General features: G+C 36.5%; 1 protein-coding gene across 5 annotated transcripts in view; it reads right to left on the reverse strand.

Annotated features, from left to right (window-relative positions):
• Positions 1–25,791, reverse strand: part of DNAH7 (dynein axonemal heavy chain 7) — a 259,550-nt gene that overhangs the window by 167,181 nt on the left and 66,578 nt on the right. For all 5 annotated transcript variants that reach the window (XR_007517918.1, XM_049887739.1, XM_049887741.1 and 2 more), the window contains 6 exons: positions 24,041–24,227; positions 16,394–16,587; positions 14,410–14,608; positions 11,419–11,559; positions 3,721–3,933; positions 2,112–2,221 (listed from right to left, as the gene is read on the reverse strand). Coding sequence is in view for 4 of the 5 variants with exons in the window: in XM_049887739.1 (XP_049743696.1) it covers positions 2,112–2,221; positions 3,721–3,933; positions 11,419–11,559; positions 14,410–14,608; positions 16,394–16,587; positions 24,041–24,227 (1,044 nt within the window). In the remaining variant the exon portion in view is untranslated. The remainder of the gene's footprint in view (positions 1–2,111; positions 2,222–3,720; positions 3,934–11,418; positions 11,560–14,409; positions 14,609–16,393; positions 16,588–24,040; positions 24,228–25,791) is intronic.

The raw sequence follows: 25,791 nt of genomic DNA on the forward strand, positions 1-25,791 counted from the left end.
AATCCTCAGAACTGGGCAAAGTGGGAGTTGGAATGGAACCACCTATGTAAACCTATAAGCCTTAAAGGACTGCCTTAACTCTAGGTGGGAAATAAAATTATTCTAGCAACCTACTGAACACAGAAAAGAAGAATGAACAATGGAAGAGACAAGGAAGCTTACCCTTCATATAGGGCCTTTTGAAAAGGCTGTCATGGGCTTGGGATCCAAATTTACATTACCCATGGGAACATGAGCCCAAGCTGACAAATTTACAGTATGATTTTATCCTGGACCAGAGACATTCCCTAGAGTTCTTCTCAGAGACATGTGTGCAGCTGTTCCATAGGGACACCTCCACAACAGATAGCATTCAAGACTACATGGGAAAACAACCCCTAGTAAAATGAGCTCGCAGTTAAAAATGATGGACTGCAGAAGGAAAATAAACAGGGGGAGGGGAGCGATAAAGAAAGAGAGATTCTGAAGGGAAGAGTTGGACTTGTGGTAGTAAAAGCAGATAGACACATACGTGGTACCCTGTCCTCTTCAGTATCCAAATAGTCTGTTAAAAGAGATTTTAAATGAAAAGCAACAGATGCCAGAAACTTGTGAGGCAATGAAGTAGTCTATCTTGGTTTCTTAGTGTTGCTATAACAGAAATACCACAAGCGGGTGGCTTTATTGAACAGAAGTTTATTTTATCACAGTTAGGAGGTTAGTAGTTTGAATTCAGGGCACTGCTTTTAGGGGAAGGCTGTCTGTCATCTCTGCGGGGAGGCCCTTGTCTCTTTGTAGCTTCTATTCCTTGGTTTCTTGGTGTTCTTCACGTGGTGTGGCATCTCTCTTCCCCCATCAGTGCTTCCTTGCTTCTTGTGACTCATCTGCTCCTTTTATATCTCAAAAGTGATTGGTTTAAGATACACCCTACACTGATATGGCCTCATTAACATAACAAAGAAAAACTCTATTCCCAAATGGGTTTATATGTACATGTATTAGGGGTTAAGATTCCAACACATATTTCCAGGGGACACAATTCAATCCATACCACAGTCAATTTGGTAAAAGAGACAACTTGAAATTCCAGCGATAAAAAATGTAATCATTGAACTTTAAAAACCCAGTGACCAGCTTAAATAACATATTAGACATAAGGAAACACCCAGAGATATACAGAGATAGAATATAAAAGATGTTAAGAAACACAGAAAAAGAATGAAAAGAAGCAAAATCTAAAAAACAATACCTGAGAATTTTCCAGAATTGAAGAAGTCCCAAGTAAACGTACTAAAAACTAGTTCTCATCTAGTTACATTATAATGAGCATTAACAATAAAAAGCAAATATTAGAAGCTACAACAAAGAAAAGAAAATTACCTACAATGGAATGATACTTAGAATAACAGACTTCACATCAGTGGCAATGGGTGCGAGAATATCTTTGAAGGGCTGAGGGAAAATTATTATTAAACTAAAGTTCTATGCCTAGCTAATCTGTCATTTAATAAACTGAAACCAATTTAATAATGGAAACCATGAAAAGTGAGACCAAACATCATATGGAAACAGAAGTCTAGAAAATTCAGTGTTTCTAGGGAAGGAGTTGAGTGACACAAAGAATCCAAAAGGAAGAATCAGAGTTTTAAGAAGAAAGGGGAGATGGGCAGTGTCAAACACAACAGTGAACTGGAGTAATATAATACTTAAATATTTCTTTTGAATTTGGCGAAATCAGCTTAAGTTGAGCAATACAGACAGAAACCAGATTGCAGTGTTCAGGGTCAATGTAACATTTGAAAGAAGAGGCAAGGAACATAGACTACACTTCAGAGAACTCTGAATAAAAAGGAAAGAATAATACTAATGAAGCAGCCAGAAGGAGACATAAAGGGCTTTCTTTTTATTTAAGTAGGTGAGATACTTGATAACAGTTAGAGCTTCAGATCTGTGAAGAATAAGCCAGCACAGAAAGGGAAATTGAACATAAAGTTGAGAAGAGAATTAAGGGTCTAGGAAAAGTAACAGGATAAATTTACAGAGTGGAAGATAATTAGGTACTTTTTAAGAAATCCACGTTCTAAGGGTGAGTGAAAGGTATTTCCAATAGATTCTTAAATTAATGGATTTACCTGTAACATCTATCAGTGAGTGGTGTAATAACCAGCCTGGGGGAATTGCCCAGATATTCATATCCATATCGCAGACCAGCATTGATCATCTTTGTTTCTAAATTATTTTCCTAGGATGAATCAGATAAACTGAAGTTAATCAATAAAATTTAAAATAATGTGAAATCTAAAGCTTATTTGTCAACAATAACCATGATTTATTTAGACAACATCTCTACAGTTCACACTTTTAGACATCATTTGGTTTGGTAGAAGAATTAAGTATCTAGTATCCTTGGATTAGTCCTTGAGGTCATTGGCTTCAATTTTTACTGTAGAGATATTTTAGTAAAATATCTGCGTTCCTTATCTTTCCCATATTTTCAATCATTTTGTTTTCACTATAAAGTGAGTACTATCATTATCCCCATTTTGCAGATGAGGAAACTGATGCTTAAAAAGGGTAGGTAAATTGCCCAAGGTCACACTACTGGTAAGGGAAGGATCTGGCATTTGAAACAATGACTCCACAATATGAGCTCCTAACCACCATGACCACTGCCCCACACATGGTTTCCCAGTGTACTCGTTCTTGCCTCTCCTCTCCTCCCACCACACATCTCCCAAGTCTTTCACAAAAGCCCAAATGATGAGATTTTTCAAATCCAGATCTCTAGCCGTCAGCTCTCCCTGCCCAGGCTCAACCCAGCCCACCATACTAACTGTTCCTGCCCCTCCTGCCATTCTAATCATAATTACTGTCACCATCCACTCAGATACCCCGATAAAAACTTTCCTTCCAGATCACTTTGCTGGCTCTTTCAACTGAACAACAAAAGAAAACTTTAATGACTAAATTAGACTAAGACAGTCTGATTTATACATTCTTTAAATGCACTGGGAACCTAAAAACACATTTTTATCTAACTAGTACCAACATTTTGCAGATTCAACAAGCATAATGACTGTTGTTGTTAGGTGCCATGGAGTCGATTTTTGACTCATTTGACCCCATACACCAGTGTAGAACTGCCCCATAGGGTTTTCTAGGCTGTAATCACCGTATCTTTTCTCCTGCAAAGTCGCTGGGTGGGTTCAAACCACCAACCTTTTGGTTAGCAGCTGAGCACTTAACTGTTGCATCACCCTGGCTCCTTATAATGATAGTTAACTATATTTAAAATTAGTAATACTTGATAATTACTAATAATTTTGTGTGTGTCCATATATATGTATTAATATAAAACTACACATATGGATATAAACCAGAAAAACACGTTGCCATCAAGTCAGTTCTGACTCATAGTGACCCTATAGGACAGAGCAGAACTGCCCCACAGAGTTTCCAAGGAGTGCCTGGTAGATTCAAACTGCCAACCTTTTGGTTAGCAGCCACAGCACTTCGCCATTATGCCACTAGAGTTTCCAACATACGGATATAGATAGAGATAATATAGATATAGTTACTGGCTGCTTTAATGTTAAGTCTGGAAAATGCTTGTTTGGGACAGTCTGCCATCAACAAAAAATCCTATATTACTGATACTATTTTCCATGTGAACAAGCAAGCATAAATTAAAGAGCTATGAGATAAAATTGTTGTGTAATAACATTCAGTGATATCACTTACTTGCCAATAGTACCTAAGCTGACTTAACCATTCGAAGTCAGAATCATCACTAACTCTCTTTTTTACAAGTGATGTGAGGACATCTCTAGCATGGACATCCAATACCACAAGGGCGCCCAGAGTAACACGATTCTGCTTGGATAATTTGCCACGGACCAAAGTGACAATATCATCAATTTGCTCATTACATTTATCTAAGTATTCCTCGAGAGCCTGAAAGAAAATAAGATATGATTATTCAATGAGATCAGGATCATTTTTTAACAAATATTTGAATTAGCAGGTATACATAATATTCTTTACATTTGTATCCTAATTTTCCGTATGGCATAATTTTTAAATAATCCGTTTTTACTACAAATATGTGAACAAGCCCAATCTGACCAGATACAGTAGTCATATGGGGTTTGCATCTACCTAACATGCTTTACTTTGGAGAACCAACCCTTCTCTACTGTATGAGGCTCTGATGAAGCTGTCAATCATGTTGCCCATTCCCATGGCAAGAAGAAGGAGGGGTTGTGTGGCCCAACCACAGCCAATCATAGTTCTTCCCAGGGAATGCTATACAGACTCTGAAAGAAGTGCTTTTCACTAGGCTTCGTAGACTGATTATGCCAATCCAAAGCTACTATGAGCACTCCTCTTTACTACAGAATAAAGCCTTCCAGGGACTAGAAGAGAGAAAGACAGACAACAAAAGAGAGACTGGCAGAGCTGAAGCCCTGCGATTCAGATTCCAACTGCTCCTCTTTTGATCCTAAGAATCATCCATGTACTATTTGTGAAAGCTTCCTGAGTTGGGTCGTGCCACCAGAAATGTAAAGATCCTAATACACAAATACACAAACCATGTAAAGTTTTAGTTGTGATGAGCTGATGCCAATTCTGAGGACCAGGTTTGCTTTGGGAGGTCTCTTTTCTGGTCAGTAAATCTAATGAGTTAGTTTAAAAAAGAAGAGCGTTTATGATGAAAGTCAAATTAGAATCAAAGAATTACATGCTATGCTTTAGGGATGTGTCAATACAGCCCAGCAGGCCAATGCAGTCATTTTCTCCACTCTAATAATATTTAATAAACATTGTACATGGAGGACTTCACATCACTCATTTAGGGCCAGGTGAAGTGGTAACAAACAAAACATGCAGATTTCCAAGAACAAAGAAAAAAATTAAATGACAGCACTAAGGACTACAAGCTGTTTCTCGAATTTTATTTCTTGAAATATTTTCTTGATTATTATTATTATTTAAAGAAAGAGCTTCTTACAAAGGTTTGGTGTTTGAACACTACTTCATTTGTATGATTTACATGATTAATTTGCTATTAATTTGCCTCATAAGTACTAAAAAATAAATTTCTGAACCACTTATATTTAAATAACCGTAAGTGTTCAAATCCTTGGAGCCAATTAGTGAATTTAAATGTATTATGTATATAAATTAGTAAAAACATCTCTGATCTTAGGAACACAAGCAATTTCAATTAGTGCATCTTAGTCCCTCATCAGTAAAGGAGTTCCAAAAGCCTCACTGGCTCTCACATTCTACAGTTCAACACAAGACATAAAATAAAAACTTAACATTAATATGTCCATAAGAATTTATTGCTTTTTATAACAGCAGAATGTAATTTCATATACTAGAAAATGACTTAAAACTGAAATTCAGCATCAAACTGTGATAAACTGAATTCTTTAGGAACTATGTTATATGAATCAATGAGAATTCCTTAAACTGAAAAAAAATCATGATACCGATAGTATTTTTGTTACATTTCACTCCTTATAAACTTCTATTGAAGCACTCTAGGAAGAAAATATCCAGAAAACACTAAAACATTCTATACATTTTGTACAGTGCCATTCTATACATTCTATACAGTGAACTAATGGTTTATTTGGCCAAAATAAACCTTACCTGGGATCAAATATTTTTATCATACCTAGATTCTTCTAAACACACAATGATACACTGACTCGTAATCACATGAATATTTATAATATCCCAAGCTCTGTGACAGTGGTGACCCATTCATTCATTTTCTAGCCCCTGTAATGCCTCACACAGACTAGTTCCGCAATCAACAGTCATTGAATAAATAAATAAAAACACAGATCCTGACATTAACAGGTCCTCTGGGAGTTTGACAATATAACATAGTGCTATTATGGCATCAAAGTTCCAGACAACTTGCAAGAACAGAAGCACCTAGTCTTTTATGAAGCTCTCAACAGTGTCACCTCAGGTAGCTCAACCAAAGTCATAGGCTTCAAATGTGAACTAAACATTTATTGGGGGGAAAATCACCAACACAAAGAACACTAAAACATGTATGAGCTTCCCACGATAGAACCACACAATAAAAAAAATTCACTAATGCTATGTCGTTGTTGTTAGGTGCTGTCAAGTCGGTTCCAATTCATAGCAACCCTATGCAAAACAGAACGAAACACTGCCCGGTCTTGCGCCATCCTTACAATCATTGTTATGCTTGAGCTCATTGTTGCAGCTACTGTGTCAATCCACCTTGTTGAGGGTCTTCCTCTTTTCTGTTTGACACCGTACTTTGCAAGCATGATGCCCTTCTTCAGGGACTGATCCTTCCTGACAACATGTCCAAAGTATGTAAGACACAGTCTTGCCATCCTTGCTTCTAAGGAGCATTCCGGTTGTACTTCTTCTAAAACAGATTTGTTCATTCTTTTGGCAGTCCATGGTATATTCAATATTCCTCGCCAACACCACAATTCAAAGGCTTCAATTCTTCTTCAGTCTTCCTTATTCATTGTCCAGCTTTCATGTGCATATAATGCAATTTGAAAATACCATGGCTTGGGTCAAGCACACATTAGTCTTCAAGGTGACATCTTCGCTCTTCAACTCTTTAAAGAGGTCCTTTGCAGCAGATTTACCCAATGCAGTGCATCTTTTGATTTCCTGACTGCTGCTTCCATGGCTGTTGATTGTGGATCCAAGTAAAATGAAATTCTTGACAACTTCAATCTTTTCTCCGTTTATCATGATGTTGCTCACTGGTCCAGTTGTGAGGATTTTTGTTTTCTTTATGTTGAGGTGCAATCCATACTGAAGGCTGTGGTCTTTGATCTTCATTAGTAAGTGCTTCAAGTCCTCTTCACTTTCAGCAAGCAAGGTTGTGTCATTTGCATAACGCAGGTTATTAATGAGCCTTCCTCCAATCCTGATGCTCTGTTCTTCATATAGTCCAGCTTCTCGGATTATTTGCTCAGCATACAGATTGAATAAGTATGGTGAAAGAATACAACCCTGACGCACACCTTTCCTGACTTTAAACCAACCAGTATCCCCTAGTTCTGTCTGAACTACTGCCTCTCGATCTACGTAAAGGTTCCTCATGAGCACAATTAAGTGTTCTGGAATTGCCATTCTTTGCAATGGTATCCATAATTTGTTATGATTCACACAGTCGAATGTCTTTGCATAGTCAATAAAACACAGATAAACATCCCTCTGGTATTCTCTGGTTTCAGCCAGGATCCATCTGACATCAGCAATGATATGCTTGGTTCCACGTCCTCTTCTGAAACCAGCCTGAATTTCTGGCAGTTTCCTGTCGATATACTGCTGCAGCCATTTTTGAATGATCTTCAGCAAAATTTTGCTTGAGTGTGATATTAATGATATTGTTTTATAATTTCCACATTCGGTTGGATCACCTTTCTTGGGAATAGGCATAAATATGGATCTCTTCCAGTCAGTTGGCCAGGAAGCTGTCCTCCAAATTTCTTGGCATAGATGAGTGAGCACCTCCAGCGCTGCATCTCTTTGTTGAAACATCTCAATTGATATTCCATCAATTCCTGGAGCCTTGTTTTTTGCCAATGCATTCAGAGTAGCTTGGACTTGTTCCTTCAGTACCATTGGTTCCTGATCATATGCCACCTTTTGAAATGGTTGAACATTGACTAATTTGTTTTGGTATAATAACTCTGTGTATTCCTTCCATCTTCTTTTGATGCTTTCTGCGTCGTTTAGTATTTTCCCCATAGAATCCTTCACTATTGCAACTCGAGGCTTGAATTTTTCTTCAGTTCTTTCAGCTTGAAAAGTGCCGAGCGTGTTCTTCCCTTTTGGCTTTCCATCTCCAGCTCTTTACACATGTCATTATAATACTTTACTTTGTCTTCTCGAGATGCCCTTTGAAATCTTCTGTTCAGTTCTTTTACTTCAATTCTTCCTTTTGCTTTAGCTGCTCGACATTTGAGAGCAAGTTTCAGAGTCTCCTCTGACATCCGTCTTGGTCTTTTCTTTCTTTCCTGTCTTTTCAATGACCTTCTGCTTTCTTCATGGATGATGTCCTTGATGTCATTCCACGACTTGTCTGGTCTTCAGTCACCAGTGTTCAATGCATCAAATCTATTCTTCAGATGGACTCTAAATTCAGGTGGGGTGTACTCAAGATTGTATTTTGGCTGTAGTGGGCTTGCTCTGATTTTCTTCAGTTTCAGCTTGAACTTGCACATGGGCAACTGATGGTTCCACAGTTGGCCCGTGGCCTTGTTCTGACTGATGATATTGAGCTTTTCCATCATCTCTTTCTTTCCACAGATGTAGTCAATTTAATTTCTGTGCATTCTATCTGGTGAGGCCCATGTGTATAGTCGCTGTTTATGTTGGTGAAAGAAGGTATTTACAGTGAAGAAGTCGTTGGTCTTGCAAAATCCTATCGTTCAATGTCTAGCATTGTTTCTATCACCAAGGCCATATTTTCCAACTACTGATCCTTCTTTGTTTCTAACTTTTGCATTCCAATCACCAGTAATTATCAGCGCATCTTGATTGCATGTTCAATCAATTTCAGACTGCAGCAGCTGATAAAAACCTTCTATTTCTTCATCTTTGGCCTTAGTAGTTGGTGCATAAATTTGAATAATAGTCATATTAACTGGTCTTCCTTGTAGGCATATGGATATTATCCTATCACTGACAGCTTTGTACTTCAGGATAGATCTTAAAATGTTCTTTTTGACGATGAATGCAATACCATTCCTCTTCAAGCTGTCATTCCCAGCATAGTAGACTATATGATTGTCCGATTCAAAATGGCCAATACCAGTCCATTTCAGGTCACTAATGCCTAGGATATCGATGTTTATGCATTCCATTTCATTTTTGATGATTTCTAATTTTCCTAGATTCATACTTCGTACATTCCAGGTTCTGATTATTAACGGATGTTTGCAGCTGTTGCTTCTCATTTTGAGTCACGCCACATCAGCGAATGAAGGTCCTGAAAGCTCTACTCAATCCACGTCATTAAGGTCGACTCTACTTTGAGGAGGCAGCTCTTCCCCAGTCATCTTTTTAGTGTCTCCCGACTCGGGGGGCTCATTTTCCAGCACTATATCAGACAATGTTCCGCTGCTATTCATAAGGTTTTCACTGGCTAATGCTTTTCAGAAGTAGACTGCTGGGTCCTTCTTCCTAGTCTGTCTTAGTCTGGAAGCTCAGCTGAAACCTGTCCTCCATGGGTGACCCTGCTGGTATCTGAATACCAGTGGCATAGATTCCAGCATCGCAGCAACATGCAAGCCCCTACGGTAAACAAACTGACAGGCATGTGGGGGACTAATGTTATAGATACTACAACACGTGCCAGACCCTCAGGATGCTGATATAGAACTTGAATGGGATGAACATGAAGTATGAACAGGGACAAGGTATGCAGGCAGTGATGGACGGCAGGTTGAAATAGGGCAATCATTAGCAGAAGAAAAAGAAAAAAAATTAATTTTTAAGGACATGTGAAAAGCTGAATTTCATACCATGAAACTTAACTGTAAAAGAACCATGAAATGCAAGAAAGAGAGAAGCCTGGCAACCCAACAGTAACTAGGGAGTGTCTTGCTGAATTATAGCTTCCAAAGACCTTGAGTCTATGAAGCTGAATCACCCTACAGTAGAAGCCATTCAAGGGAAAGGCACAGGCTGTCACGTCGGCATTCTCACTAACTAGCACCATACCCACACCAAACTGTGAGGAAGAAGAAAAAAAAAAACAACTGAAGAGATTAATAAAACAGTATCTAAATAACTCCATCTCAGTATCAGTGGATACAATCATAAACCAAAAAAATGTTTGTGTGTGTATGCAATGTGATAACAATTACAGGCTGGTAGTTTTGAGCAAAGGACACAGTAAAATGGGAGTGAGCTAAACAGTGTGACACCTGAGATTCAAACTATGCTTAGGAGATGAGTAGAAATGTGAAAGGTCTATGGTTTTACACTTTAATGCTCTACCTCAACCCCTATCTGTCCCAGCCTACCTGCAGTAAAACTAGAGAAAAACACGGTTATGACAGAGGGGGAGAGGTTTGATACACAACACCTTTAAATGAAAAAAAGGAGAGGGGAGGACTACACTGAGAATTCTGGAAATCAAGTGAATGGATTTGGAAGATGCATAAAGATCTGTCTGATTTACCCACATTTGCTACTTTGTTCCTTCCTCACTATTTCCCCACAATGGTAAACAAGAAAGTTTGTCTGATGGCTTGGGGGCCAATAACAAGGAGAAAGATTCCAGGAGCCTACATATCCCTGGCAGCCCACCTTGGTGATAGAGGAATGCCTCTGGGTAGAGAGGTTAGTGAGTGGTAGCTTAAAAGTGAAAACACAAGATGGGTTATCAGGCTCCACTGAGAAATGCAGAAATATGCATGAAGGGAGAGACAGCCAAGGGCTCAGAAGTAACCCCAAGGGCTTACTTCTTTTAGGGAAATTCTTGTTCCCCAGAGTTATGGTCTGCATGAAGAAAGACGTTCCAATCTCTGACTTCCTGTCCTACCCTTTTATTACTTACCTCAGAGAATAAATGAGTGATCTGTTGGGAAGCTGAAGTGAAGAATTAAGCCTGAGGCCCTCAGCCCCTCCCTTCAGGAAATCTGTCTACAGAAAACAGGTACAGCTCTCAAACCCCAACACTTACCAGTATTCAACAATACCTTGGAATTAAAAACAATAACATTGAATTCCATATCAAAAATATATTAGAAGCTCATGGTTTTTAAACTAAGATTCCAATTGATCAATCAGTCAATTGAAAGTTGACCAGCTTGAAACCCTATCTCAAAGATAGGGCTGTTGCACTGAATATAATTTCTGTTTCTAATTAATGACAGAAATCCAATTAATAACAATATTAAACTCAAATGTCTGAATGTGTTAGAATATTTAATATTATTAAGGAACATTCAAATATTATTAATAATTATTTATTAAAAATCAATGCATTAAAAATAAAAATAGTTAAAGTAAGTCAAATGATGTCTTGTTTTCATAGGGCAGTTTTACTCAAGACATATAAAAGGATTATATTATTTTACCTCCTAATAATCCTTGAAAATTTAGGAAGTTTCTTAATCCTATTATCTACTTTTAAAGGCTCCAAAATATACATAATAACAATATTGAGGCTCATGTATCCCTGACTTTTATATACAGCAAATAAACAGATGGTTTAGACATAAATTTCACTAGTTGTTTTCTATAGTTTTTACTATATATTTGTTATGCGCCATTTTTTATTTTTAAAAATCTATAATTTGGCTTGTAGCATTAAAGTAGATTTTTGAGTGGGTTGTCTATTTTTTAGGATAAGTGTATTCTGACAATGAAAAAATGCAGAAAAAACTGGAAGTAATTAAAGGTTACCTCTTGCCCCTGTGAAATAGCTGTTTGTACTTCTGAAGTCCAATAGGTTTGGGATACGCAGAGAACAGTCTGTCCAGGCCAATCTCTTACCCAGTTAATTCGTTCATTTTTTGTATAGGCAATAATGGCATCTCCAATTACCTAAATGGAAAGAAAATGCTAAAGATGAATGGTTTCACACTTTACTTGAACAAAGCTATATAACAAAGAGCGAAAACCCTAGAGAGATTAACAGATACTACTGGATTTTTTTTTTTTTAGGAAAGACCTGCCTATAACAGGTGACTAGGCAATTTAAATTCAAGCTTATTCATATACCTTCCAGCAAAACAAATATACTACATTGCATTTTATTTTACTGAGACAGTATCAATTTGTGTGAACCAAATTATATCAAATATTCATTTGTGACCGGTTGTAGGGAAAAGACATCCTAGATATATTTGGCTTGAACAAGCATAAGAAATTTCACTGCAAAACATAAAATCAAATAATCCCAAAACAAGATGATAGGTAACTATTTTCCTTAATTTAATCAGATGCCCATTCAGCCTTGTACATTTGTGTACATGCACACTCAGACGAAACACACAAATCCCTCTATGGCTCATGTGTCTCCATACCTCACGACCTCTTAATTCAGTTCCAACTCAGTGATGACAGGAACAGATATATAATTCATTCATGGAGAGTTGATGGCTGTAAAGTTGGGAAGTCTAATTTTTGTTCCTTTGTATGTATGTTTTCAGTGGACTGATATATACACTTTTTCAATCAGTCATCATGGGTAAACATTCTAGCTTATTGTAGGTATCAACCAAAAATAGTAACACCTGTGAGGTGACATCCACTTTTATACTGGAATTTCAGAAAAGGCTTTCAAAATTAGATTACTCTGAGAAATATATAAGGATGATTGACCCTTTCTGGATTTCTAGTCTAGCTGGGATATTTAGCAAAGCTGAAAGGCAGACTATTGTTCATTAATAATAAAGAAACTTTAAAAGGCCAGAAGTCACAGAAAGGGTAGATGAAAATGAGCAACTAAGGGATGGGAGGGACATAGAAAAGAATAGAAAGGCACAACACAGAAAAGCCAAGGAGATGGAGTAAATATATGTGTTCTAGAAGGACACTGTTGGGAGAACAAAAGGAGGGCATTAAAATCTAAATCACAAAAGAGGCTTTGTATATAGTTGGATGAGAAGTCTGATTAGACGAAGTTCCAAAATTTATTATTATATTTATGCATATTATATTTGAGGAGCCCTGGTGGTGCAGTGGTTAAGCACTTGGCTGCTAACTGAAAAGTTGGAGGTTTGAACCCACCATCTGCTCCATGGGAGAAAGATGTGGCAGTCTGCTTCTGTAAAGATTTACAGCCTTGGAAATCCTATGGGGGGAGTTCTACTCTGCCCAATAGGGTCACTATGAGTCAGAATCGACTCAGTGGTAATGGGTTTGGTTTTGGTATATTATATTTATGTAATTGTGTATATTTTGGGGTAGCAAGCTACAGAAAACCCATGATAATGCATAGAAATGAAGGAGCAAAGGTACCGAGAACATGATCTTTTGATTTAGAAATGACACAAAATTCACTTAATTTAGGCATTCAATAGCTTTTCAAGCAAGCAAATATATATAGCACATTATAATGTATATGTCTTATTTGTAGTATTTTACATTATATTTGCATATTTCACCAATGCAAACTTACACAGTAACAACTTGAGAAGATATTTTCTTACACGATTCTTTGATGCCACATCCTAACACAATGAAATGGCAACCAAAATATTTTCACTAAGCACTTCGACAAACAAAACTAAAAGACTACTTGAAACAGTATCATATACGAATAGAATAATGAGTTATTATTGTATACCATATCAACGAGCAAACTATATAACCAAATTCAATGCTGCTAAAATACTGGCCCAAGTGGAATTCATTTTCATTGTTCAACAGTCATAAATACAAATGCTATTTGGCAATACTCATCAGTAATTACCAAAGCTCACTCTCTTTGGCCCAGTGGTCTTACAGATGAGAAGTTATCCTAAGAAAATAAGTAATTCAATCAAAGAAACTAGCTATATGCACAAGGACATTCATTGTAATATAACTCTTAATTGGGAGAAATGTGAAAGTGTCTAAAAGATTTCATACCCACTGGAAAAATATTATACAGGCAGGTATTAAAACTGTATTTAAAAGGAAGAAGTATTATTAAGAGACATAGTACATATTAAGCACTTAGGTATCAATGAATTTTCCACTAATATGTGAGAGAATCTGAAAAGTTAATGAAAACTTGCTCATCTTGCCTCAATGTCATATTTCCTTCACATCCTTGTCCCCATGCTACCCCTGCTCAGTCCTGATTTCTACTCCTGATGAAGAACTTGAATGCTAAATCTACATTATAGTACAAAATGAATTTAAATATTCAATTAATATCTATTTGTTGGCATGACTTGAAATCTCTACTAACAAAAATAATTATAATGATTAAGCTGACAATATGTTTTATGAGATGCAGAAAATATTAGGTTACCATTAATTGTAGGAAATATTTATAAATTTATAGCATTTTGGCACCTATTTTATATACACATAGAAGAGGATTCATTATAGCAGCATACATCCCAAGGAGACTAATGTGAAACTACAGAAAGAAGCTCCCAAGGCCAGACTAAAGGCCAAAGTGTGTGCAATGATGAAAGCACTAGCATGTTGCTATAAGAAACGAGACAGACACACAACTAAAACCCAAGTTTTCTATAGTCCCACTTTTCAAGTAACTCACTACAAATTCCTACCATGGACAAATAATTTCTTTACCTTCAAGTTATCTATTACATTTGAATTAGGAATTTATGCCTCAATTTCTGTGTAAATAACGGTTCCTCTATCAATGATATAATCACAATAACATTAATACTCCATCATGCTTTACTAAAAATAATAATAAATACAGCTGGCCACCTTGTGAATGGACTTAATCATAATTCTCTCCAACTCAAGCAACCACTTCTCCACTTGACCTCTGGCTTTGGCTGTTGAAATGGTCTCTATGAGTTCTACAACCTCTCCTTCACTACTCTTCATGTGAGTAATGTCTAAAGTTTCTGTAAATTCCACCTTTGCAATTCCTTCAAAACATTTCTTCAAATGAGGCTGCACCCTATCAGGGGAAGAAAAAAAAAAGCAATTAAAAGAGAATTAACCAAGTTGGCATACTGGTTAAGAGCTACAGCTGCTAACCAAAAGCCTGGTAGTTCAAATCCCCCAGGTGCTCCTTGGAAACCCTATGCGGCAGTTCTACTCTGTCCTGTAGGGTTGCTATAACTCGGGATCGACTCGACAGCAGTGGGTTTGGTTTTTTTTTTTTTTTGGAACCAAGTTACAGCATACCTTAAATATCAATGCTTTTTGTGCAACAAAATTCATTCAGTTCATAAATATGTACTATGTGCTAGGCCAGTGCTAGGTGTTGATGGGGATACAGTGCTGACCAACAAAAAGACACAATCTCTGTCTTCATTGATTGTACAGTCAGGTGGGAGGGTCATACATTAATGGAATAAACACAGGAAGATCTGTAAAATTACAACCACATTAAATGGTGATGCAGGAGAGATCTATGAGGCTTTGTTGCCAACACAATGAACTGAAAAGATGTTAAAAGTAACATGAAGAGCCAGCCAAATCTTGACTAACAGATAATAGACTGGTCTGAAGAATCCGCAAATGCACAAAAGTACCACTTCAACTGGTATCTTTAGAGATTGCTTAAAAATTATGAACTTGGTTTAGCACTTTAAATACTTTATGACTAACTAAAACAACTGCTTTGAAGATACCCAATTGTTAGTCTATTCTGTGTCATATAGATGGGACTGACTAAACTCTTCATATTTGGTACATTACCAAAAATCAGTTGCATTCATCTTTCAAATGAGCAAAGAGAAACACCTTATAAAAACTCAGATGGAAATAAATCTGAGCCCAAATTCATCTTTTTGTCTGGATTACTTGTCTCTTCCTACTTATAAGGTACAAAATTAACAAATTCCCTTAACAAACATTTATTTAGTGCCTACTATCTACCAGACATTCTTCTAGATTGAGGGCTCAGCATGGGGGGGAAAAAAGTAAAAAATCTCTGACTTCATAGAGCTTACATTCTGCTAGAGGAATCCAAACAGTAAACAAGTAATTAAAGAGTGTACCACATGTTTACCACATGGTAATGAGTATGTTGAAGGAAAATATGGCAGTGAAGATAAGTCAGGGAAAGAGGCTAGAGAGTGCTGGAAAGGATTGCCATTTTAAATATGGTGGTCACAGAAGGCCTCCCTGAGTGGCAGATGTTTGAGCAGGTCTCCACAAAGACTTATACAAAGTCTATGGATATATAGGTAAAGAGCACCCTAGGCAAAGAGAACAGCAAGTATAAAGATCCTGAGGGAGGAAGCTGTTCCTTTTATGGGGAATTTCAAGGAAGCTGGTGGGCTGCAGCAGTGCAAGCAAGAAGACTAGTAGGAGATGGATTCAGAGAGATAATGGAGGGTCAACTCTGTAGGGCACTGTACACCATTGTGAGGGTTCTAGCTTTTACCCTGGATGTGATATGGAAGAACGATGTGCTCTGAAAATCTAAGCAAATACATGATAAAATAAGAAATCCATTCCAAGGTTCATCACATTTAGGAAAATACTATGCAATAATATTTATTACTGATGTTTTTGATAATTATTTTAAATTGATTGTGCTTAAAATATTCTTGGAGAAAAATTATTACACAAACAGAATTATATACACCTTCTCTAGGGTCACTATGAGTCGGAATCAACTTGATAGCTATGGCCTTGTTTTTTGTTTTTGTTTTTTATATTCTGTCTTGTTCTAAAATCAAAATTTAAGCAGATAAGTGTAGCCATGTGTTGTTACATGTAAGTAACTTACCTAGTGGGATCTTTAGTCTCAGACAGTATCTCAAGAAGTTCATCATTAGACAAGAAAAAGAATCTGGGGAAGAAGAGACGTTTCTTTTCCAAATATTCATTAAGTCCTTTAAGAATGAGTTCCAAAAGTTCATTAGATTTTTTCAACCTTTCCAGCATTCTCTCAATAGTCACAACTGTCAGAACACGTTTATCCTAAAAATAAAGGAAAAAACAATCAACTCAGAAATATCTGATACTAACCTTACAGATATTAACCTTACTTATTTTACCTAAGATTGCAATGCTTTTAATAAAACAAAGGTTATACAAAATTAAGGTGACATTTATAATTAAAAAGTAGGCTTACGCATTCTTGGTCCAACTAGCCTCTTTAATTGTGTAAAAGACATGTTGTCTTGAACCACAGCCATGTAGTTCATAATTTCTCATTCTAAGTTGGAGAGTGTGAAGGACAGAAAACGAAAGAAGGGAAAGGAAAGAGAACACTGGCTGAACTCACAAGAAAGGTAAAAGGAAAAACAAAATATACGATGCATCTTTCTGTCTTTTATTCTTTGAAGAAAAGTGTTCTAAAAAGACACTGTCATTATTTTGAATATTATCATCAATAAAACAGGAACCGTATTCAATGTCATAGTCTTTATTGAATGAGATAGGTCTTCTTTGAAAATGACATAATCTTTGATAACTGTAGATTTAAAAAAATAAGGGATTTTGGAGTAGCAAGAATTTTTCTATGAAGAGGTTATATTATAAAGACCCACACTTGGAATTACATTCTAACACTCTGCTTGCTAAAGGATTTAAGTTCAAGATAAATTCTTCCTGAACACTAAAGAGACTAAGACTGTTCCGCCTTTAAGGAAGGCCTGGATTTCTGAACATTCTATCATATAAAAGTGTCATTGTGAGCTATTTGCTTTAAAGTGATTCATACTAAATAAAATATTTTAAGAAGACCTTTCCTTTATGTTATAGGATTCAAAATAAAATTTTAACAAAGAGCTCACCTTAGAACTTATCTTTCATTAAAAGTAAATAGTTGATTGATTTTTCCAAATATCCATAGAAGTAACTGCTGACTTTATGAAAATCATTAGAAGTACACATTAAAACACAATCTGGATGTAGTTGTATATAAAAATTCCTTTTACTTTTTTTTCCCTTTAAAACACGTGGTTTATGTCATCAAGGTCCATTCTTTGGACCCGACTGGTCTTATAATTTCACACACTATTTGCCATTCACACTATTCATCGTTGACACCATTGACAAAGTATGAAAAGTTCTTTACTAAATAAACTTAAAAGTGTTGAAAAGAGGTGCTAAAATATAACACATTAGAGTGAGATTTCAATTATTAGACCACAAATCAATTATGAGAACATACCAGTACATTTATTAATATGAGTAATAAGGAGGCATTTTAAGAAATTTATATAAAAGTAAATCAAGAGGCTATAGTTAAAAAACTGAACACCAAATTTCAAGATTAACTAATTAAACTTAGTTTTGGTATTCAGCCATGACCAAAAAATCAACCAAAAAATGTCAGCTGTAAACTGTTTCATACAGGGATTTTGTTCTATTGCAGGAATCTCTAAAATATGTCTGGGTTAATAAACTTTGAATGTGGCTGAAAAGGAAACAGGTAATTTTCATCTTTGTTTTGAACTGTTACAATGTAACTTGGAAACACAGGAATTTGATCAAAGAACAAAATAATTATTAATATCTATTTTCTCAATAAAACAGTTTCCTATGAAATTTGTGACATATGATTTGGTCATCTTATCTTTAAAGGTGCAAAATTTCTAAAAAGCCATTTATTATACTTCCTAATGGTTTTATGCTTCAAATAAACATCCAAAAACAAAAACACAAAAAATAGCATGACAGAGGCTCTGGTCATAATTTAAATGTACAGTGCATTTAGGGTCGCTATGAGTCAGAATCGACTCGACAACACTGGGTTAGTGCATTTAGTGAAGGACAGAGTCCTGACTCCTAAATCCAAAAACCAAAATGGTGTTCCCAGAGTGCCACCTTCTGGAAATGCCCTTTTTTGTTGAAAAATAAAGCTGAATATTGCTAATAAACATGAAAACTCCTTTCTTGGCCAAAGAATATTATTGTAATGTTGCGATTTTGGGTCTGAGACTTGAAAGCAAAAAAAAAAAAAAAAAAAATCAGTTATTTAAAACAACAGTTCAAATTCCTTTCAATAAATATCACAAAAGAACTATCTCTGGAAACACTTGGCATTCAAGTAAAAATTTTCAGAGATTAAACCCCTGAGATCAAACCTATTTAATCAGATTAGCGCAATGACCCTGAACCAAATATGTTACTTCTAAATGAACATACCGCTAATCTTTTTTGTTGAAATGAACATAGGCAATAATCTCTGTACCTTTGTATATAGATTTAAGGGGAAAAAAATGTGAAAATAATCGTCTCATGACTGGAAATGAAACTCCCTTTATTTTCTCCCAGGGAGGAAACAAACATAATAAAGACAGAATCAGATAGAGGAAAGGCCTGAAAGTCAGACCTGGTTTGTGAACCACACTTTGCTCATTATCTGTGTGACCTTCGATCATTTACCCAACCTGAGTTTTTTTAAATCTTTAAAATGGGGATAAAAGTCCTCTCTCAAAGTTGTTATGAGGCCCAAATTAGATAACACATTTGAAGTGACTAAAACATACAGATAGTCACGAGTTAGTCTTTTTACTTTCTCTCCATAATTGTCCTTGGGGGTTAAAAAAAGAGGGAAGAAAACGAGGAGGTAGGGCCTATGATGGGATTGGGGGAAGAGGGAGATCAGGCACTTACACTACTCTGCCAGTTTTATAGAGTTAAATTGGAGACTTTATAATCCGCCATCCTTCAAGTAAGATATTTATCATAGTAAAAAAACTGATTTTACATCCCTTTTAAGCATTTCCACAAAAGCATGGTACAGAGCAGGCATGCCATGAATGTTTGTTGAAAGCTTGGGTGACCACAGAACAAGTTAAGCCTGTAGACATACAGAGAAACTCAAGAAGCTACACCCCACCATGCTCTACTAGGCTAGTACTTACTAGCTATGTTCTCAGGACATCACAGTATGATTTTATAATAGGAAGCTGCTAGAAATTCAAAACTTAGTATGACTTCCTTGACACTTTAATTACTTTCTGTCCCCAGAGAGGAAAACAAGGAATTATTAGCTGTCATATTTCTTGGTTAAAGGAACATGTTACAACTTTTATGTGTTTTCTGATTCACAAGCATCATCACTGTCATCAGCTGGCATAACAATCTACTGATTTATTTATATTTCTTTTGGGGAACCAAATGCCTATGATATTAGGAGCCTGAAACTTTAATTTGGGTATCTGTAGAGAACATCCTTATTATCACTGCCAGGAAGCTTCACAGAAAGTACAGCTTAGTATATTTAATAGAATTAATTCCAAACCAGTTCAGTAAACATCTGGAAGCATAAACATCCTAATCAGAAGTCCTGGGAGAACAGAAAGGTGGTAAGATCCTCATTTAACCATGTAAGCACTAAGAAAGGAAATTCAGGTTGACTGAGCAGGCCATTAAGCCTCCTTACAACTTTGAGATTCTTTGACCTCATCGGGATAGTTGGTTTTTCATTTAAGATCCAGGATATTTCCAGAATTAATTCAGATCTCAGGGCCCACCTTCCTACAATTCAATTTTCAGAGAAGATATTTCAGAATAAACTCTGAATCCTCAGAATTAGCAATAACTCAAGGATCAATCTCCATTTATTTATTCATTCACTCACTTAACAAATACTGATTGAGGGCCTGCTATGTGCCAAGCACTGTTCTCAGTGCCTGAGTTACAACAGTGAACAAAGGCAGACAAAGATTCCAGCCTCCATGAGGAAGATAGACAACAAACATAATAATTCATAAATCATACAGTAAATTAGAAGGTGATAGATGCTACAAAAAAAATGGGGATCAAGAGGGCCAGGAACAGTGAAGGCAGGTTTTAACTTTGAATAGGGTGCTCAATGTGAGCCTTTAAAAAGAGAGTATTTGAGAAAAGTCTTCAACAAAAGAGACAAAGGCATTAGCTCTGCAAATATTTGCAAGTAGCACATTCCAGGAAGAGGGTCCAGCCTGCACAGAGGCCCTAAAACAGAACGTGTCTGGCATATGTGAGAAAAAAAAACAATTAGGAAGCTTGTGTGCCTTTCCAAGTAAGACAGAAAGTTTCAAGGGCAGAGAGGTAAAAGGGTCGGGTGAGCAGATTAAGAACTTTTAGGTCAGTGAAACCATGGATGTGTCCCCACATTGAAGCATTTCTGCTGTGGGTTACTAAGATATTTCAATCAGCAAAGCCCAAAGTCAGGAAGGAAAATTGTTTTGAGTAGTCCATCTTGTGTATTGATAAAAGGTGCCACTTCCCATCTTCTCTCCTTAATTCTCAGACTCGTATAATCTGCCTATGGGACAAAACATATATTTGGAGCTGGCTGAGAACATATACCATGTTCCTACAAACTACTGTGTCCTAACTGATACAATAACTAAGTCATCAGTACAAGCCACTCTACTATTTTATGAGGTGAGATGCTTATAGTAAACAAAAAAAACCAAGCCTGTTGCCATCGAGTGGATCCCAACTCACAGCAACCCTATAGCTTATAGTACTACCTGTGAATCACATGGGTGTCAATCCGTTGCCTCATTTCTCTTGTAATAAGAGTTCATTAGCAGAACCAATGTTGTGTGGGAACTGTGACAATAAATAAGTCATTCAGTAAATCAATGGATGACAGTGCTGGCAGAGCTTACGGTGGGAAAGGAAAAATCCATCTAGTATAGACAAATTATTGCCACATTCCATGATAAAAGTGGTCCATCGTATTCAATTCCCTCTAAAAGGCTACCTGGTCCCTCCTGGTGTGATGCCATATCAAGGGTATTACGTTAGTTTCGCTGCTGACAGCTTGGGCACTCAGCACTGGTGATAGCCATATCAGTGTTAGTGAGGAATAATCCATAGTGTTAAATCCTTCCATAATTCCCCTCCCTTTTTTTTGGTTACCACCGTAACTTTGTTTGTATTAAAGTGACCATATATTACATTTTGGTGAGGAGAGCTCAAGTTTATGCTTACTGTTCTGGCTTAATTATTAGTAGTTCCTCCTTAACTCTCGAAAAGCATCCTAGTTTAAACAATAAAGTACATGATTATTGTATTTATAATGCATTGTGCATACACTGGCTTATATTGGGTAACCTTCACAAAACAGGTCAATCAATCAACTATATTATTAAATGCCTCCTATGGCACAGTGGTTAAGTGTTTGGCTGCTAACCAAAAGGTCAGCAGTTCAAATCCACCAGCTGGTCCTTGGAAACCCTACGGGGGCAGTTCTACTTTGTCCTATTGGGTAGCTATGAGTCAGAATCAACTTGATGGCAATGGGTTTAGTTTTTCTGGTTATTATTATATGAAGGAGACTGGATGGTACAAATGGTTTACTCTTGACTGCTAAACTAAAGGTTGGTGGTTAGAATGGCCCAGTAGCTCATCCAAAGAGAGGCTGGGAGATGTGTTTCCATAAAGATTACAGCCAAGAAAACTCTATGGAGCAGCTCTACTCTGTAACACATGGGGTTTCCATGAGTCAGAATTGACTCAGCAACAATGGGTTTGGTTTTGATTTGGGTCAATAAGGAAGTCTCTCCCAATAAGAAAGGGGCTTTGACCATGCATATTTGGTAGCAGGTACCAAAATATAAAATGATTTCGTGTTTATACCTCAAAGAGGCAAGACCCCTCAATCAAGCCAGTTATATTAACACTATCATTTACATTCTGTTTTTATTCTCAGAGTCTTTTCCCCTGGAGAGTAAAAACCTTTATTAGGAACCCCTAAGAACACAAGTGATGGCCTTTTGTACCAAGCAATTAATTCCACAGCCTCTGCTATACAGGTCACTCATTAGACTTCCTGAAAAAATATGAGTTTATGTTTATTCTCAAAGCTTTGGGGAGTATGGACAAAAGCTGCCCTGAATACTAAACATGTTGAGAAGGTGAAAATGCAAAGCAAGGTGAGGAAGACAATCAAGTCTTTTAGCGAAAGTAAATGAAGTGTCACGCAAAGAAGACTGCTTACTTGGGAATGAGGGCAAGTAATGTTTTTTTTGTTTTTAATTCAGCAGCTTTATCGAATCAGATATCTGCTTCCTTTATTTACTAGTCCCAACACTCCTGCCCCTTTCCACCCACTGAAGTGTCTATAAAGTTGGCTTAGCAATATGGAATTTTGAAGAATATTTTGATTAAAAACCAAAAAAAGAAATTATTTTTTCAATTATACTAACTAGAAAAATACAAGCATCTACTTTTCGCTTTTGGGGTCAACAAAAAAAATTCTACTTGATCCCTTTCCAAATGAAAATGTATACATGTTATACGGGTTTGTCTTGTTGCTAGGAAACAATGTATGAAAGGCTAAATTTATAAAATAAATTAGTAGAGATGATTAAGTACAAAGGAGTTAATACCAGTATGATTATTTTTACAGGAGTTTTATTTATATGGAGATTTGTCGTAAGAACTATTAAATAAATTGAGGTAAACTTCTTAAATAAACAATCCACATTTATCTTCCTATAATATCTCCTTATCAAATCATATAGTTCATGTCAACATAGTATTATCAGTATTTAGGGTTATTCTCATAAATCATAAAGATACTTATATTTTTATTTCAGGACAGGAAAAAATTAAGATAATATTCTTCCTATCTTACAGTACTATAAAAAAAAATACCAAACCAAAGTTGACATGCATTTAATGATATAATTTAATAGCTAATATTTATTCTAATCTAATTGTAACTTTCAATAACACACAACCAACGCTTCAAACGAAAATCCATTGCCATCGAGGCAGTTCCAACTCATAGTGACCCTACAGGACAGGGCAGAACTGCCCCATAGTGTTTCCAAAGCAGCCAAGCACTTAACCATTGTGCCATCAGGGCTCTTTAAACCATACTTGGTAGATGATAAATAAATGCCTTGAATTAAATAAACAGCTTACTCTTTTCAGTGTTACTGGTTTTCATTAAATTGCCTACTCAGCTTTAGCTAATTTTAAGTTCTCCACAGTATTTGTGTATTTACTTATTTATTTAGCATTCTGTTTGCATTTACTGGACTTTTTAGATCTATTTATCTTTGTCGACTCATCTTTTTTTTAGGTCCCTACAGAGAAACTTCTTGACTAAGTGGTTGGCACAGTGAAATGTTTCTACAACAATACATTTCAGTGGTGCTGCAGCTCATAATATCAAGGAGCACACAGGACAGATGGGGCAGCAAACACTGAGTACAGTGTCTTCCTACCAGAACATCCAATTAGAACCAGTACTACCAAAAGTCATTAAATGATGCAATTTCAATTTGGCCCCCCAGGAGTAATCAGGGCAAAATACCTATTTGCTTTTGCTGCTTCTTGCTCCTGGAATTCTACCATGTTAGCTGAAAAGAGAATATGTATGGGAAAAGCACAATGGCTTACTGGATTGTTTTGAAAACAAAAACCATGTCACTTCAACCAAGTAATCACATCTTCAGAGGTTTTTACTTACTTGCATGACACTTTTCATTATATCTCGCCATGTTTTATCCACAGCTGTAAATCGTCTGCCTTCCTCAGGCATTTGAGACATAATGTCTGGAGAGCTGAAAATGGGTTCCAAATACAGCCATGTGGCTTGGACCTTCAGCCATTCATCCAGAATCTCCTGAAGCAACAAGAGCTTGCCCTCCCATTCTCTGAGAAGCAAAACACAGCGGCTCTTAGCAACAGCAAACCAAGCAACATTTCAGATGAAAAACTCAAAACCACGACTAGGCTATCCATCTTGTGTGCAGTGTTATTATTCCAATTTCCATTCATCTAGCTTCATCCAAGGATAAATCACTGGGTTTGTTCTACAAAATCCTTTTTTTTTTTTTTTTAATTATGGCATCAAGGTCTATGCCTATCGAGATATACAAGTTAAGATATAGCTATCTATAAATGGGCTGGTTTCTGCATATGTTCTAAAAATAAACCTTTCTGCGATCCAATTCCATAGCTACAGGGTACAAACTAAGAAATTAGATTTGGAGACAGCAATGGTGTTCTCACTGAAAGGCATCTGAACTTCTTAGAAAAGAGTAGTTATGTCCAAAACTCATTTGCTTTAATATTTATAGGTTTTTGTTGTTGTTGTTCATTTGTTTGTAATTTGAGCCCATAAAGGTTTTATCTCCAGAATAAAATATTTCAATTCCTAACATAAAGCTGGCATTTAAAGAAAAATCTACTTACTCCTCAATAAATTAGTGTAGTATTCATAAGAAAGAGGAATACTAGAATTTACGATAAGTTATCAGTTCGTTTCTAAATATGGAGAACATAAATAATGACTTCATTACTTTAAAAATAAATATGTGCAGAAACAACCTAAATGCCCAACCACAGATGAATGGATAAACAAAATGTGGCACATACATACAATGGAATACTACTCAGCCAGTAAGAGAAATGAAGTCTTGATACATGCTACAGTATGGATAGAGCTTGAGGATATTATGATGAGAGAAATAAGCCAATCACAAAATGGTAAATATTGTATGACCTCACCCATAAAAAGACAAGTGAAGGCAAATGTATGGAGAACAAAGTTTATTAGTGGTTACCAGGGGTGGCAGGGAGGGGGAAAAGGGAGGCTATCAGTGATGAAAAAATCACATTGATTAAGGGTAGGGTTGCACAGCCAATTATTGTAATTGATGTCAATAAGTTGTATATCTGTAAAAAGTTGAATTGGCAAAAGTTGTGTGATACATATATTTACAACAATGACAAAAAATAAAAGGTAGTGGCTGAGGCTGCTTATGTACAAATACCTCGTGGGATTTGGTTTCTTGGTCTGGAGGTTCAGAGTAACGGTTTCATGGGACATTCCAGATAATTGGCCTAAAAACATGGTTAGTGCTTCTGTTCTACCTCCTAATTTTTTGTGTACTGTCTGGGTCTCAAAAGCTTGCAAGCAGCCATCAAAGATGCAGCAATTGGTCTCTATTCACCTGGAGCAACAGAGGAAGACAGTCAGGAATAGGAGGAGGATACGGAAAGTGTGCCTAATTGCCTGTATGAACAACTTCCTCCTTTGCCATGAGACCACAGGAACTGGATGGTGCCCAGCTACCATTACTGAACATTTTGATCAAAGATTCCATAAAAGAATCCTTATCAAAACAATGAAAATACAGAACAGAATTTCAAATTCTCATGGACTCTAGAGTTTCTGGAGCCATGGAGGGTAGATGAACCCTTGAAACTATTGCC

This window comes from Elephas maximus, chromosome 6 (genome assembly GCF_024166365.1).
Source record: "Elephas maximus indicus isolate mEleMax1 chromosome 6, mEleMax1 primary haplotype, whole genome shotgun sequence".
Lineage (NCBI taxonomy): Eukaryota > Metazoa > Chordata > Mammalia > Proboscidea > Elephantidae > Elephas > Elephas maximus.